Source organism: Clarias gariepinus, chromosome 6, assembly GCF_024256425.1.
Source record: "Clarias gariepinus isolate MV-2021 ecotype Netherlands chromosome 6, CGAR_prim_01v2, whole genome shotgun sequence".
NCBI classification, from domain to species: Eukaryota; Metazoa; Chordata; class Actinopteri; order Siluriformes; family Clariidae; genus Clarias; species Clarias gariepinus.
This window is the reverse complement of record NC_071105.1, coordinates 2,195,778-2,213,635: the sequence shown is the minus strand read 5'-3', so window position 1 is coordinate 2,213,635 and position 17,858 is coordinate 2,195,778. Positions and strand designations below refer to the sequence as shown.

General features: G+C 40.0%; 1 protein-coding gene across 2 annotated transcripts; it reads left to right on the top strand.

The window, feature by feature from the left end:
* Window positions 1-1,965: 1,965 nt before the first annotated feature.
* ube3a (ubiquitin protein ligase E3A) lies at window positions 1,966-11,722 on the top strand. Of its 2 annotated transcripts, none has more exons than XM_053498021.1 (11): window positions 1,966-2,103; window positions 3,591-3,636; window positions 4,034-4,347; window positions 4,428-5,662; window positions 5,742-5,886; window positions 7,916-8,121; window positions 8,496-8,660; window positions 8,747-8,902; window positions 8,992-9,065; window positions 10,635-10,778; window positions 11,374-11,722. In XM_053498021.1, coding segments are annotated over exons 2-11 (2,562 nt in total). In that variant the 5' UTR covers window positions 1,966-2,103; window positions 3,591-3,634; the 3' UTR covers window positions 11,495-11,722. The 2 variants fall into 2 exon arrangements, with proteins under 2 accessions (XP_053353996.1, XP_053353998.1); XM_053498023.1 differs by having other exon boundaries at window positions 1,972-2,103; window positions 3,558-3,636.
* Window positions 11,723-17,858: the final 6,136 nt, after the last annotated feature.

Below are 17,858 nucleotides of genomic sequence, written 5' to 3'. Positions count from 1 at the left end.
CTTCACCATCTTCCTGGCCTTGGTCCAGCACTGACTGCTGTAGATTGATCGCACAACCCTCTGTAGAGCTCGTCTGTCCTGCATGGTGCTGTTCCCAAACCAGGTTGAGATGTTTCCTGTCAGGATGCTCTCTATGGTGCAGGAGTAAAAGTTCCTGAGCACCTTGGAGGGCAGTCGGAAGTCTCTCAAGCGTCTGTCAAGCGCCAATTTAAAAATGAGTCCAAATATATATAAAACCAGAAATTACATCTGACTCACTGCTGATGATTTACATCAAGAATTAGATAACACTTTACTTAGCATTTTGTTTAATTTATAACTGAGCGTGCTATAAACGTAAATTAGCTGCTTCTGTTAGCTGTTACTGCACGTCATTAACTCTGCCATGTTTAAAAGGGCCGTTGTAGACGGGCGCAAGTCTATTACAGGAGGGATTATTTAGGGGGTCAGTCAATGCCAAAACCTTAGCCATAGGATGCACTGCTGGTCCCAAGTCTGGAATAAATAAAAGGGTTGCATCAGGAAGAGCATCCAGCGTAAAACTGATCAGGGAAGAAATCATTTAATGTTTATTTTTTTTTAAGGAAACCCTGAATGAAAAGTCGGCTTTTAAGGATTGGAAGCTGAGGAGAGTGAGATGTTTAGATGGTGGTGATGTAACCTACAGAACTCCAACCAAAGATGCAGAGTGGTACTGAGAAGAGACAGAAAAAGAAGAAAGGGTGTGTGGAAGTGCTGGATAAAGCAGATAAAGAGTTTAATACACAGAAACAGTCAAGACACAATCAGGAAAGGAAGTGAGCTTACGGGGGGGGGGGGGGGGGGGTTAGAGAGAGTAAAACCTACTTGTAATGGTTGTAATGTGACCTACTGGATTCCAACTAGTGATGGGTCGTTCATAAACAATTTTTTTTTAACGATTCTTCAACAGGACTTAAAAAAAAACGAGTAGTCTCAGCTAGTAGTCTCATTTTCTACTGGGCGCACATGCGCAAATCATCGCAACCCGAACGCGAACAAACGACTCGGACCAGAAGATATGAGAGGTGAGCTGCTCATTCTGTTTATTATAATATGTCCTTAACTGCATTGTAATATTTTCATTACTGGAACCATGGTCAAAATTTGTGTATGTAGACATATTAGGGGTCTTTTTGTTGAAAAGTCAACATTTTATTTTATTTCTTATCAAAAGAACGAAATTAACTAAATGTCCCCCCCAAAAAAAGGTTTATTCATTTTGATGAACGAGATTCAAAGAACCGAGTCACTAAAATGATTCAAACCTCCCTTTAATAATTCCAACCACTCTTAAATAACAAAGAAGAAGAAGAGTGAGTTTATGAAGAGATAAAATCATCTGTCAATCACTTGGTGCTCAACAACGAAATTTCACCACAACGACTGCTTTGCTTAAACAATAAGTAAATAAATTAAAAGTATACGCCTCCATAGATAGGCTCTAAATACAGGATAAAGAGGTATAGACGGTGAGTGAGGGAGTGAGTGAGTGATGTGCTTCTTTAGGAAGCGATGCTTCCAAATTTTTATATATTTCACAAGGAACTATGTCTTTATTTTCACTCACTTAAACGAATGAAGAAAAAGAATGCTTTAAGTCTCTGTAAATTAATAGAACATCTTGAACTTACTGAAAACCCCTAGTTATTTTTATTTTTATTTTATTTATCCATTCTGTTTTATTTATTTATTTTTCCTTTTTCATTCTTTTCTATGTTATGCTTGTCTGCTGTCTGATTAAGGAATTTTACATTTTGGTACCAGGCCATGTATGGTTGTAATGTTTAATTCAATAAAAAAAAAAAAAAAAATCTTTAGGAAGCGATGACGTTTCCCCCTTCAAGATGGCGGCGCGCTTGACGTGTCCGGCTTTTCCTCCGCCATGCTTCTGGTGTTCTGCTTTCGCTTTGCATGCCGGGATTGCGCTCCGCGTTTGGCGTTTCGCTTTTAGCTAATCAAGATGGCGGAGAATATTTTGTTCAGGGACTGGAGTTGAAGCGGCAGGAGCGGAATTTGGATTGCGCGAGAGATTGTGATGTTGAGCGGCAGGATTTATTCACCCCGAACAGAGCATCTTCAGAAGTAAGCTGGTCAGAATCGAAACATTTTACGGCGGAATGTAAAACCCTCCAAAAAATCTGACGCAGCGCGAAAACGTGATGGGGTTGTTGTTTTTTTTTCTCCTGCGGGGTTCGGCTGACTAGCTAGCCAAGTCGGCTAATCAGCAAGGTTCTGCTAGGAAGGAGGTTTATTTAGGAGTTACAGATTTCAGTGAGAGTGTTTAATGTAATATTTAAGGAGAGGGTTCGTGACTGAGAGAGATTTCCAGCCAGGCTCGTGCGGAGAGCTTGCTTTTAGCGAACACCTGATATGCTAGCTGGCTAACTAGTTGCTTGCTAACTAGCTGAATCGGCGCTGGGTATTTTTCCGAGTGAAGACGCTGACAGCTGGAGCTCGGTGTGTCCCTGTGTGTCCCTGTCTCTGTCCCGCACTCTGAGGACCGGGTACAGGCTGTGTGTGTGTGTGTGTGTGTGTGTGTGTGTGTAATCATTCACATCAGGGTTTGGTGGCTTTATGCCTCTGTGTGCTTGTTGGTGTTTGTGCACAGTCATACCCCCGTGTCCTCCATGGGAATCAGCTTACACACACACACACACACACACACACACACTGAAGTCGGTATCGCAATGAAGTGTGCAAGTGTGTTTTTGTATTTACACACACACACACACACGCATTGTTATTGCGTCTTTTGCTAAATCCGAGCCTTCTCTTCCTCCCTGTCAGTGGAGTGCAAAAGTTTTCACACCCCCGTCACACATTTATCACCTTGTTTCCCCTCTTAGTGTTTCTAAATTAACATGTCCACTCATGCACGCGCTAGAATATATCGTCATGTAACGTCACACTCTCATTTGCATATTTTAATTTGATCATTTAAGAGTTTGCTGACACAGAAGTTTTATCATTTCTCCATAACTGTCATACCGCTCACGTGTCTCTTAATCATTTAACCTACTGTTGATTTATTATATCAGTGACTGTTAAACTGTCTTGTGTATTAGTTTGTAGTTACCCATGATGCTCTGAGAAACCAGCTTGTTCCTTTCTCACTTATGTTACAGCAGCTATAAGAAGTTGTTTGTAACTGTTTTTTTGTTTTTACCGTCTGCCTATAAATGTTAAATTAATGTTTCTTTATAGAAAACCATATTTCAAGAACAATGTGTGGAACAAAAATAAATATGTATTTAATTAGGCTTTGGATATTCCACTTTAGGTCGTCTGAGTCTCATTGTTCCTCGTGCTTTGTGGGTTTTCACTTTCTTTCGCAGATTAGCAAATTGGCATTTCCAAATCTCCCATCATGTGATTGTGTTTATGTGCCTCGCAGTGAATTGGTCAGGGGTCAGACATCGGGTGTAGTGCGTTGGGCGTGCCGCTGGTCGGGGCTCGGGCGTTGGGCGCGCCGCTGGTCGGGGCTCGGGCGTTAGGCAGTTTGGCTCAGAGCTAACTTAACCTTTCATCATCAACAGGATTGTTTCCTGACCACGTTTTGTTCTCTCTAGAGTTCAGCGAAGGAGTCCAGCTTTGGAAACTTTAAGCAAGTCTAATGTAAGTATCTACTTACCCATTTCCAATGTTGCATATATTTATGCGTGGTATGTCAGGTAGTATTTTATCTGGCAATAAAATACTACAAAGATGCACACAGCATCTGTTTAAAATAATGCATGCACCTAGCATGATCTGTGCTTTGCAAAAGCCCTGCTGCATGTATGTTGGTACATAAAGAGTGTCTGTTTCAGTAATCTTCCTCTACATAAAGCTTTTGCTTTGCTTTTGACCTCAACATTTGAGCTTCTCAGGTCTTCAGTCATCCCTATAGTCCTTGAACATGTATACAGTCAGAACATTTTGGTTCCAAAAAAAACACGGGATCTTGCTGTACAGACTCTCAGATTCGAACCATACTAATCCGTCGCTGTTCGGTTTGAAATGTGTGCTACAGGAAGCGAGCGGCTGCAAAACATCTAATCGAGCGCTACTACCACCAGTTAACTGAGGGCTGTGGAAATGAGGCCTGCACGAATGAGGCTTGTGGCTCCTCCCCAGGTTTCCGGCGCATGGATAACAATGCAGCGGCCATCAAGGCCCTGGAGCTGTATAAGAATAACGCCAAACTGTGTGATCCCCATCCCTCCAAGAAAGGCGCCAGCTCGGCTTTTCCAGAGAACAGTGCCAAAGGAGCTCATAACTTTTCAGCTTGCAGCAACGGAAAGATGAACCACAAGGACCTGCCTCCCGCTAGGGAAGACTTTAGAGGTAAACAGAGAATCTTGTTTTGTCTTTGTTTTTGCTTTATTATGGTTTTAATGTTTTTTTTTTTTTTTGTATTATTTCAGATTTGAATTACTTGACAGAAGAAAAGGTGTATGAAATTCTGGCTGTCTGCAGTGAGACAGAGGACTATTCCCCTCTGATTCGTGTTATTGGGAGGGTCTTTTCAAATGCTGAGAGCTTGGTGCAAAGCTTCCGCAAGGCCAAGCAGCACACCAAGGAGGAGCTGAAGTCACTGCAGGCCAAAGACGAGGACAAGGATGAAGACGAGAAAGAAGCCGCCTCAGCTTGTGCCGCTGCTGCTATGGAAGTGGACCCGGATGCATCATCTTCAAGTGAAGGAGCGTCCAATGACAACGTCCGGAAACCCGTGGAGGTGTCGGTGGACATTGAGGCGGTGCGGAGAGTTTACGACAGGCTGCTCTCCAATGAGAAGGTAGAGGCAGCCTTCCTGAACGCTCTGGTGTACCTATCGCCCAACGTGGAGTGTGACCTTACCTACCACAACACCTATGCCACCGATCCCGACTACCTCAACGTATTTATCATCGTGATGGAGAACAGCAACCTGCACAGCCCTGAGTACCTGGAGATGGCACTACCACAGTTCTGCAAGGCCATGAGCAAGCTTCCTCTTCCTGCTCTAGCAAAACTGGCACGATTGTGGGCGCAGCATGGTGCTGAGCACATCAGGCGTCTGCTTGAGACCTTTCAGCAGCTCATCACATACACCGTTATCAGCAATGAGTTCAACAGCGACAACCTTGTCAACGAGGATGATGGCGTAGTAGCAGCCACCAAGTGCCTGAAGGTGGTCTACTACGCCAATGTCCTGGGGGGTGACCTAGACATTGGGCACAGTGAAGACGAAGATGATGAGCCCATAGCAGAATCGAGTGAGCTCACGCTTCAAGAGCTGTTGGGTGAGGAGCGTCGCGCGAAGAAAGGCCCCCGCGTTGACCCTCTTGAAACAGAGCTTGGTGTGCGTGTCTCAGACTGCCGCACGCCACTTGTCCCTTTTGACGAGTTCATCAACGAGCCTCTTAATGACGTGCTGGAAATGGACAAAGACTACACCTTCTTCAAGGTGGAGACGGAGAGCAAGTTTTCCTTCATGAGCTGTCCGTTTATACTGAACGCTGTCACCAAAAATCTGGGCCTCTACTACGACAACCGTATTCGCATGTACAGCGAGCGCAGGATCACGGCGCTCTACAGTCTGGTGCAAGGACAGCAGCTCAACCCCTATCTGCGTCTCAAAGTGCGTAGAGACCACATCATCGACGACGCACTTGTCAGGGTGAGTCCTCAGTCTGGTGGCTACTTAGAATTTCACATTGTATTATTGGTACTTAAAATTTTTGTGTTTGTGATTTAAGCTTGAGATGATCGCCATGGAAAACCCAGCCGATCTGAAGAAACAGCTATACGTAGAGTTTGAAGGAGAACAGGGTGTTGATGAAGGAGGAGTTTCCAAAGAGTTCTTTCAGCTCGTAGTAGAGGAAATCTTCAACCCTGATATAGGTACTTATGGGGCAAACCACAGTGGATGTGGATGCACCCACATTCTCATTTTAACTGCTTTCATTTCTTTATAAGTACTAGGGCTGCAACTAACGATTATTTTGATAATCGATTAGTTGAGCGATCATGTTTTCGATATATCGGATAAAACCTAACCGCTTCTTTAATTTGATATTTTGCTTATAACTATAAAAAAAAAATCAGGGTATTATTTATGTATAAAAATAAACTTTTAAAAATGCAAAAGCCACATAAAGAGTTTAATAATCTTTAATTTTGGCATTTTAAACCTTAAATGAAATGTAGTATATAATCTATACAGTGTGTGTGTGTGTATATATATATATATATATATATATATATATATATATATATATATACACTCAACAAATTATTACCATTTCTCTCAAACATTGTTCACAAATCAGTCTAAATGTGTGATAGTGAGCACTTCTGCTTTGCTGAGATAATCCATCCCACCTCACAGGTGTGCCACATCAAGATGCTGATCTGACATCATGAGTAGTGAACAGGTGTACCTTATACTGCCCACAATAAAAGGCCACCCTGGAATGTTTGAGAGAAATGGTAATATTGTGTAACTGGAATGAATTTTAGATCTTTAAGTCAATCTCATGAAAAATCGGAGCAGAAACAAAGGTGTTGCGTTTATATTTTTGTTGAGTGTATATAGTTTAAAAAATACACGGATATATTCAGTTGATAAGATATAAACAGCTAAAATAATGTAATTTTGTATAATAAAATGATGTATGCAAAAGTAAAACCACAGTAAATTACAAGTTAACTTTGTAGTGGACTATAAAAAAAACTGTAGAAATGCAAAAATCTAATGGTCACAAATATACTGTTATTTGCATTCTACTGTTATTCGCACCGTTTAAATTAAGCTAATCTAAAGTAGAGCCATTTAACTAATCACTATTGCTCATGAGGTGATTGCGCAATGTGATGCTAGCGAGTAGCACTTGAACAGATCTAGCGCGACTCTCCCAAAGTTAGCAAACAGTTTAAACTAAAAGCACTTCAACTTTTACAGGATGGAGATACAGTTTTTACTGACCCTGCTGACTTTTCGCCATCCGTAATACCAACATGTTATCTTTTTAAGTGTTCATGCATGACATGCCGTCTTATATAGCGTGCAGGTTACCGTCTTCGTAGAGGCGTTTAATGTAAATCACTCCCATACCTTGGCTGTGTATCTGTGTGTATTTGTGCATCTTGTGGTCGCGCGCCTCAGTGACGTGAGCAGCCCAACTAATCGATAACGGCATTCATTGACAACGAATTTCATTATCGATAATTATCGATTTTATCGATTAGTTGTTGCAGCCCTAATAAATACATTTACACAAAGTAATGACGTTTAAGATTTTGTAGAGAGAGCTGCTTTTAGCAATAAAAGGCTTTGTGAAGTACTTCGAAATTAAGAAAGTTAATTTTGTTGTTAAACAATAATTTTTGTTATTAATGGTTTTAAATTAATATTAACCACAATAAAAATAGTTTGTACTATTTAGAGGTGAGTTTGGTCTAGGTTTTTTCTTATTTATTATAATAATTTTAAGTTTGTGTAGTTGATCCATTACCACCACCTACAGGACTGGAGTGTGGAGCAGAGGATTAGCTTGAAAAAAGATCACTTTGTACAAGACACAGCCTTAAAACAACCAATAGCATAAGTTAAACAGCATTTTAGTGTTTGTTAAATGGTACAATTTTTTTATTTATTTATTTTGTTTACATACTTAAAAAATAATTTTTAAAAGCTTATTTAAGAAATTAAACTCTGTTTTGCTGATGGCGTGTGAGCGAACCTGAATATCGTTATACACATTGAGGATCAGAGAAAGACCCTTAAGAATCATAATGCAATGTTTATTTGTCTGATGGTTTACTTTATTCATTTCTGTCTTTCAGTACAGTTAATGTTTTAAGCTATTGTTTGTGTGTGTTTATGATATGTGATTGTACCTCACCTGTGCTCTGTCCGTGTTCTCTGCAGGCATGTTCACCTACGACGAAAGCACAAAGCTTTTTTGGTTTAACCCCTCTTCATTTGAGAACGAAGGCCAGTTCACGTTGATCGGGATCGTTCTGGGCCTAGCCATCTACAACAACTGTATCCTGGACGTTCACTTCCCCATGGTGGTGTACAGGAAGCTCATGGGGAAGAAAGGAACTTTCCGAGACCTTGCAGATTCTCATCCGGTAACACTGACTGTTCCTCAGTTATATTTCTGTCTGCTTCAGTTTTTAAATGAAATATCAATGAGTATCTGGTGCAGCTATTTTTATGAGATAAATCTTGAAAGTATACAGTAAGTGTTTTAAGGTTGTACATCTGAGACATGTATGTTTATGACATGTATATGAGAAAGAACGTGGCTGAGGAGAAGAAAACTTTGCTGTGAAAACGCAAAAAAAGACAAACCAATGAGGAATGTTCGAGAAATAAATAACCTGTGACGGTGTAATCATCAAGCTGTCGCTTTAAGAAAAACTATTTTTTTTTGTTTTTTAATAGATTTCATTTATTTATGTAGTGTATATATCGATATAGTAAATGCTTCTGCTTTTGTCAGGTGCTTCATCAGAGTCTGAAGGAACTGCTGGAGTATGAAGGCAACGTGGAGGAGGATATGATGATCACCTTCCAGATCTCGCAGACGGACCTGTTCGGAAACCCTCTCATGTACGACTTGAGGGAAAACGGAGACAAAATCCCGGTTACTAATGATAACAGGAAGGTTCGTCATCAGCATTTTAACGGGGAAAAGAAACGCAGGTTGAAATTGAATGCAGTACCGTTTCTATAAACTGTGTGTCTGTGCAGGAATTTGTAGAACTTTATGCTGAGTACATGCTGAACAAAAGTGTGGAGAAACAGTTCAAGGCCTTCAGAAGAGGCTTTCACATGGTCACTAACGAGTCTCCGCTGAAGTATCTGTTCCGGCCGGAGGAAATAGAGCTGCTGATATGTGGCAGCAGAGTAAGTGAGCTCCGTACAGGGTTACGGTCATGTGATCTGGCTTGTCGTGTTTGGATAACACCTCTTGCATGTCTGTGCTTCACTTCCAGAATCTCGACTTTCACGCGCTTGAAGAGACGACGGAATACGACGGCGGTTACAACAAGGACTGTCGCATTATTAAGTACGTCATGATGAGTTGTATTTAAAATTGAGGTTCAATATTGAGAATGCACGCTCATACACACACTCACACACACACACACACACACTAGTGTTTAGGGTTTTAATATCCTGATATCATTAAATCTTAATGTGTTTCTCATGGGTTTGGTTTATTAGTGCAAACAAAGCTTAGGATAAAAGCTGAGACCATTTAAATGCAAAATAACACCTAAGTGGTGTGAAGCAGAATTTAACCATGTCGTAATTACAACCCGTGAATATTCAAGCACTATATACGATACGGTAGACTCCTGTTAAATTTTTTTTTGAGGTTTTTCACTCTTAGTTTGTATTCCTTCTGTTCTTAATACACGGGTGATTGTAATAATTTGAACAAAGAACAAAGAGGATCTGCGTAACCTGATTATGAATACGGGGAACTTTCCCCATGTAAACGTTTACAAAACTGTTCATTTTAAAGGTGCATTGGGTAAAATTCAATCTCTAAAAGTTTGGTAGGTGGAAATAAATGAATAAAGTTACAGCAAGAGACAGGGTTAATATAAATCTGAAATAAACAGGCTAACAGTCAGCTAATGCTTCTCTTTATCATGAGACACTTTCGTATACTTCTTCAAACATTAAGGAACCAATAAAAAGATTTCCATGTCGGACATGAATACATTTGAATGGCAAGTTGATGAACCACCACAAACTACCACCATCTCACTCCTGCCACACCCCCAACTATGCATATCGTACATTGTGCTCACTGGGAAATGGTGGTTTAGGCAGCTAAGGCTCTAGGTTGATTTGGGGAACTGATGATCTTGGTTCGAGCACCGCGGTCGGCAGGTTGCCACACCTCATACTACCCAACCACTGCATTCAGTGCTGGCCCCAAGCCCATGGGTTGCTTCAGGAAGGGCATCCAAAGTAAAATCTGTGCCAAAGTTGTATGCGGATCGAATGACCCGCTGTGGCGAACCCTTGACGGGAGCAGCCGAAAGAATGGTTTAGACACTGGATCATATAGAGGTAGGCAGTCCTGTACGGCCATGACGTTACTCTTTATTTTATGTTTAATATATCTTTAAAAGAAGAAAAAAATGGGAATCTAATGCGTCTTTAAGTTGCGAAACCTGGATACGTGCACATGAAATGGAACTCAAGACCAAAGAATACAGCCAAGTGTAACAGTACCCGTCTTAAGATGCATGGCTTGTTAGCGATGAGAATCTTTTCATACTTTTCTCTATAAGTTATTCTGTTATAGTGCTGCACAGTTTTTTGCATAAAAATTGCAGTACTGACCTGTGCAATTATTTTAATCACAGAAAGGCTGCAATTTATTACAGGTAATGTACACAATGTCAGGAATTTTAATCACTAGTCACTAATTTATTGTTAGTCTCAATAAATACGTTTGCATACTCACTGATACGTTTACTAGTAATATTAGTAATAATAATATTAAATATTAGAGTCGAATTGAATTATGAGTTTTTGATCACAATTGTAGTCCTTTATTATAAACCGTTTTCAATTTAGATTTTTCAATTGTGCACTTATCTTTTTTTATCCACAGGGACTTCTGGGAGACGGTGCACTCGTTCCCACAGGAGCAGAAGAGGCTGTTTCTGCAGTTCACCACGGGCACGGACAGGGCGCCGGTGGGAGGCCTGGGCAAACTAAAGATGATCATCGCCAAAAACGGGCCCGACTCGGACAGGTTATACAGCTAACTCGTCTTTATTTTGTGATTAAAAACTTCAGATGAGACAGTCGGCATGTGGATCCAGAACCATTGACCGTTGTTTAAAAAAAAATAATAGAAATGAGTCTGCCTCACTGGTTTCAATGAATCAGTCCAGGAGCACGATGATAGAAAATGTCTCTCCTGTAAAAACAAAACGGAGTTCACAGTCCAATACACTGGACCTGCTCTGAGATAAAATGGTTTCCAGGATTCCCCTCGCGATTTAAAGTGCAGAGCCAACACTGTTACATTTCAGAGATTTAGTCAAGTGAATTGTTATAGATTAACATTGTATATTCGCGTCAAAGGGGTATAAGACCCACTTGGTCAGACTTAAGAACAAATTAGACTTGCGAACATGCTCCTGGTATGGAACTTGTTTGTAACTCGGTGATTCCCTGTATTTAGAGTTATTAGCCATTGCGTTACAGGTGAACTTAGATTTTGGCTATTGATTAGGGGTAGGTTTATATTATTTTACTGTTTTGAGAATTGTTTAAGGTCGTGAGGAAACATAAAGCCTGAGTGGCTGATTATCTTTGTGTTTGTTTGTTTTTTGTTTCCTCAGATTACCGACGTCTCACACCTGCTTTAATGTGCTGCTCCTGCCTGAATACTCCACCATGGAGAAACTAAGAGAGAGACTCCTCAAAGCCATCACTTACGCCAAAGGCTTTGGCATGCTCTGAGGTGTGACGAGGAGAAGGGGTGGCGGGGCGGCGGCGGCAGCAGCAAAATAAAAATTAAACAAACAAAAACAAAAAAAAACAACAAAGAACTTTTTCACCCATTCATCAAAAGCGAAATCGACTCCCAACACCAACATCAAGTTTTCAGTGTAAGGATGTGAAATGGGCTGAAACGGGAAAGTTGTGGTGACCGAGTGCCTGTGCCTAACTAAAGTAGATTAAACCACACTGGACTCTTGGCTCTCTTTCTCTCTGTTCCTCTTGTATAAGTGTTAAGTTTCCCTTTTTGTTTGTATGCACTGAGATATAGCACTATTTATTTTAAGGGATTTAAAAGAAACAGCCTGTTCGTTTTTTTTTTTTGGTTTGTTTGTTTTTCATTTATCCAGCACAGTTGTTGAAGGTTAAAGATCTTCAGGACTTATCGATGCATACCTGAAAAAAAGAAAAAAAAACCTAAAGAAATCTAAAGCAGAACAAAAGGGACGAGGAGGAGGCGGACTGGTAATCAGTGGTTATCAATGTAACTATGGTTGAACTGTGAAAGTGCACTTAATTAATATTCAGAATGTCTGTTCGTGTTTTTTTTTTTTTTTTTGTGTCACGGTTCTTAGGTCTTCCCAGGTCAGTCCCGTGCGCCAGCAATGCTTCACCCCCCCCCCTTTTTTTCTTCTTCTTTTAAGAGGTACAGAGTGAGCCCCGGTTTCCAGAACCTTCTCAGCAGGTATTTATTAAGGAGAAACGCATCAGCGAGTTTGTGCTGCTTGCTTATGACCAGTGTTCTGTATTTAGCTGCAGAGTCTGGGTGTTTGCTTCAGTGTGGTGTGATGGACCCGATCACATGGCGTAACGAAAGAGAAAGCAAAAACAAAAAAAGTTCTTTTTAATTTCATGGTTGCTTCCCCCCAACCTTCCCCCCCCACCCCCTACTTTTTTTTAACTAACAAGATAACGAGATTCGCACCTCCTGTATCATTTTTAGTAACAATCCGAATGATATAACAGGTTTCGGCACAAGCTGTCCCATCATGACGTGCCAAACGTACCCATCATGTCACAGCTGGAGATCTGCTTTAGTGAAGCCCCGGAACCAGAGATAATTAAAAGGAAGTTTCTTTTCTGTCATTTTTTTCCTGCATCTTCCTCCAAAAACTATGAAAAAGGTGTCTGTGGTTTGTTTGACTGCTGACGGCGCTCACATTAAAGAACGTGATATCGAGAATGAAAGCATTTAATTGATTGTTTCAAGTTATTCTTAAATAAATGGGAAAAAACTGATGTGTGAATGTGTATGAGAGAAGTTGATGATTAGTAGCATGTTTTAAATGAGTTATAAAGATGATAGTTGTATTAGAATAGCTTTCACTGCGTTCTGATTGGTTGCAAGAGTTCAGTCTCGTCTGTGATCGGTAAGATCTTCAATTGGGCATGGAGTTTAATGCAATCCCAGAGCACAAGGAGGCTTAGTTTTTGTTTTTTTCTGCAGTACAGTTTATCTAACACCGTGATTTTAGTGTATATTAATTATGACATCTCAGTGTCAGTCTAAACCACATTTACAGATTTTAAGTTGCGAGGGGCGTTTGAGTCAAACCAGGACTTACTGCTGAATTAAGGCGTAAAAGTGATTGACATTTAAAGAAGATTTAAAGCACATTACGTTAATGAGACTCTTAGCTGTAGAAAAAAATTTAAACGGTGCAAATGTTTGTGAATGACGATCCCAGCCGAGGTGGCTCGGAACTCATTGCAGTCGTTCCATTAAACATTCACCTGATCTTTCCGAGAACTGTACACAAACTCATTCACCAACACCACTTGCGCATCTCAAGAGCTCGGCTGGGAGTTACTGCCACATCCCCCGTACAGTCCTGAACTCGCTCCAAGCCATTTCCACATGTTTGGGTCATTAAATGAGTTCCTGGGAGGCCGGCAGTTGGATCATGGATCCAGGGTACTGAGAAAACTTTCTGCCTTGATGGTGTCCAAGCACTAGTGAAACACTGGGATAAGTGCATTAGTGTATCAGAAGATTATATAGAGAAATAAAGAGAGTTTTTACTCACAGGACTGTGTTCTGTTATTCTACACAATCAAAAGTTATGTTTTTACTTGAACATTATTTTTAATCTAAAATTGTCCATTATTAATATTGTTAGAATATTTACTAGTCTAATGTACTAAATGTTTATAAATATTTTGCAGAAAATGACTTTTTCTGTCATGGATTTCTTATTAACTCCTTCCGTAACATGTTAGCACACCTGATTAGGTGAATCAGCTAATTAACAGCCTTTTTTTTATTTATGTGGACGTTACGGGGGGGGCGGGGGGTTCTTCAGGGATGAGACCCACTGCTTTAAGGGTTATACTCCTGTCAACCAAAAACAGGCAGCCGAGACTACAGTGAGAACTCCGTCACCCAAACTGTCAGAGTGAATCCAACTGCGTCAGTGAATCTTGATATTTGTGGGCAGGGGCGGACTGGGATCAAAAAGTGGCCCTGGACTCCCTGGCCCACAGCAGCCCACATCATAATACACTGGCTCATTAATGTAGAGATACATTTTTAAAAGAAACAACATATAAAACTTTAAAGACAATATTTTAAAAAGAATGGCAATAAAACTAAACAGGTAAGCTGAAATAAAATCAGTAGCAGCATTAGCTCATGCTAGTAAACCCGTTACTTATCTTAATTATTATGGTAGTCAATATTAATTCGAAATAATGCTGAGAAAAGTTATTTTGAATTAATATTGACTACAATAATGATTATTAGCATGAGTTACTGTTTCTATTGATTTTATTCCAGCTTACCTGTTCAGTTTGATTGTGATTCTTTTCACTTGGCTCTGGTAGATCAGGGGAGAGGTGCTGGTCATCATCAGCAGGCACTGGTTCATCATCACTGACCTGCTGCACTTACAGCTTACACTGATGAGTGGTGTATCTTACACTGCATCACGATGATCCCCCCTGTGAAATGTTCATGATATCTCACAAACAAATAAGCCAATTTGTGTTTAGGTGAAATTCCACCAATAAAAGTGTGACAAATATGCAAAGAAAAAAAAAAAACACCAGTAAGAGGCAAATACTTTTCCATGGCACTGCACATGTAGTCAGTTTGTTCCACTGGGATGAAACTGTGCCAGGTGGAGTTATAGCACTTTCAATATCATACTAACTTTACACTGATCTGAATAACTTTGAATGATGATAGCTTTTTAACACATTTGTGACTCAATAAGAGACAATAGAAATTTTCTAACAGCTTGTAAAGGATACATTTTGGCAGTATTGTCTTGCATCTTTTGAAATAAAACAAAAATCACAAAACTGTCAAAATGTCTCATTTTGCTGTCAAACTGTTTATAAGCCCCCTGGGTCTCTGTGAGTATGGTGCTACTGGTCACTGACAATATTGTCTTTTTACATAGTTTTATATGTGGTTTGTCTTATTGTTCTTTCCTTTGTTTCTTTGTTTTACAAAAATGACTCAATATATGTGTTTTTGTATTGTTATATTTTTATACTAGTAAGTAGTTTTAAAATTTAATCTCTACTTTGATGAGCCAATGTATTATGATGTGGGCTGCTGGATCCAGCCTCCCTGACCAGTTATAGGCAGAATCTGTTCATTTGAAGCATTTCACAACATTTACCTCTAAAGCTTTTTCTTATTTTCACGTAACTTTTAGCTCCACTCTTTCTTCTTCCTCCTTTTCATTCATGGAAATTATTGTTAATTTGCTCAGAGAAATTCAGAACACGGATGGAATAGACCAAACTAATTAATATTGTGGGAGGGCATTACATCCGCATGCATGGTAACATAAACACCTGCTCTTTGTCAGCGGCGCACGTGCGATCAATTAATTTATCCATATGTGTAGAAAAGAGAGGCAATATTATAGTTTCCGTCATTTTTTTTATATTTGCGTACTGATTGGGCTGGCCCACGGGGAAAACTCCTGGTGCTCCAGATGGCCAGTCTGCCACTGTTTGTGGGTAACGTAGAATGTTCCGGCTGGTGGTATATCGGTGAGGGGAATGTTTAGTTTCTAACATGTTCAGGCACCACTACACTGGTAACAGTATTGTTATGTTTTTTTTTTTTAGCCTGACATTCTACAGAAATGTTCAGTGTGATGACGTGGCAGCACGGTGTCATCTCACTGTGCATCGTCCACGAGTATGATGGTAAGTTATGGTACTTCATCGGCCTGTCTTTGGGATGTCCTACAGTTGAATGTCCACGCCGATTAACTCATGCAGTCATGTCAAAGGAATGTTTTCATCACCATGTGGAATCACAGATGCTGAATCACAGATGCTCATACGGAAGGTCTGCTAATAAAGCAGCAGCAGTGTGCTTATTTAAAATATTTATTTATTTGCTGAAGTCCAGTATCTATCCACTAGGTGGCATTGAGGCAGTAGCTCAACAGTAAAAGACCTGGGCGTGATATTAGACAGTAACTTGTCTTTTGAAAATCATATTTCCAATATCACAAAAACAGCCTTTTTCCATCTTAGAAATATTGCCAAACTTAGGAGTATCCTATCCGTATCTGATGCAGAAAAACTAGTTCATGCATTCATGACCTCCAGACATGTCCTGCATCCTCAATAAACAAGCTACAGTTAGTCCAAAATGCAGCCGCCAGGGTTCTCACTAGATCCAGAAAATATGATCATATAACACCTATATTATCATCCCTGCACTGGCTACCTGTTCAATTTAGAATTAATTACAAAATAGTACTACTTACATACAAGGCTTTAAATGGTTTAGCTCCCTCATACCTAACCAGTCTTTTGATACGCTATAATCCACCACGTCCCTTAAGATCACAAAACTCCGGACTTCTGGTAATTCCCAGAATTTTAAAATCTACAAAAGGGGGCAGGGCATTTTCATATTTGGCTCCAAAGCTTTGGAATAGCCTTCCAGACACTGTTCGGGGAGCAGACACGGTTTCCCAATTCAAAAGTAGGCTCAAGACGCATCTCTTTAATCTGGCATACGCGTAACTCATCCCATAACCTCATACTCCAGTACACCTATCCTAAATGGCAACTACGCTAATTCTCTCTATCTTTTCTGTACTTTTCTACCCATCCTGAGACATCTGGAGATTGTGCCAGCTTCAGTAGACAAAGGCCAACCCTGCGAGGTTTCTAAGGCATCTTGAGAAGGACCTGCTCCAGCTAGATTCTGCTTTATGATGGCTGGAGCTACACATCCTGCTCCTGTGCTTCCAGTGATCCTGACCCCATCTGCCCTCTGCACCTACTGCTAAACTGAATCTACACAACTTCTGATATATTGAACTTTCACCTACACAACACACTTGATGTTATTTCTATCTGTTATCACCCAGATGAGGATGGGTTCCCTGTTGAGTCTGGTTCCTCTCAAGGTTTCTTCCTATTGCCATCTCAGGGAGTTTTTCCTTGCCACTGTCGCCGTCACCCTTGGCTTGCTCATCAGAGACATTTCATTCATCATTCATTCATTTAATTATTATCTAGACACATTTTTCTCACACATACACACTTCCAAATGTTTTCTTTTCTTTTCTAAAAAAAAAAAAAAAAAAAAACTTTAATTTTTTTTTTTTTGTGAAGCTGCTTTGGGACAATGACCATTGTTAAAAGCGCTATATAAATAAAATTGAATTGAAAATTGAATTGAATAGTAGTTCATCTGGAACCTGAACTTGATCAGTGTAAATTATATATTATTATTATTATTATTATTATTTCATCAAATAATTGATGTTATAATCGTTATGTTTAAAAAAAATATATGTTGACTTTCTGATCAAGTCCAAATTTTTGGACATTAAATTCAGAAGACAAAAATAAACAAAAATATTCTTAAAAATGTTCTTCTTTATCTTTTTTTCTTTTTTCTAGTCCTAAACCAATATAGAAAAGGTGTAGGGGGATCCATCGCCATCAGACCCTTGTACGCACAAACTGTCCCTCTGGAAGACATACACTCACCTAAACGATTATTAGGAACACCTGTTCAATTTCTCATTAATGCAATTATCTAATTAACCAATCACATGGCAGTTGCTTCAATGCATTTAGGGGTGTGGTCCTGGTCAAGACAATCTCCTGAACTCCAAACTGAATGTCAGAATGGGAAAGAAAGGTGATTTAAGCAATTTCGAGCGTGGCATGGTTGTTGGTGCCAGACAGGCGGGTCTGAGTATTTCACAATCTGCTCAGTTACTGGGATTTTCACGCACAACCATTTCTAGGATTTGCAAAGAATGGTGTGAAAAGGGAAAAACATCCAGTACGCGGCAGTCCTGTGGGCGAAAATGCCTTGTTGATGGCTAGA

What these genes read in the sequence shown, in the direction of transcription:
- ube3a (XM_053498021.1), top strand. An exon ending in TTACTAATGATAACAGGAAG is followed by an intron (nt 8,661 to 8,746) that starts GTTCGTCATCAG and finishes GTGTCTGTGCAG; the next exon opens with GAATTTGTAGAACTTTATGC. An exon ending in AACGGGCCCGACTCGGACAG is followed by an intron (nt 10,779 to 11,373) that starts GTTATACAGCTA and finishes TTGTTTCCTCAG; the next exon opens with ATTACCGACGTCTCACACCT.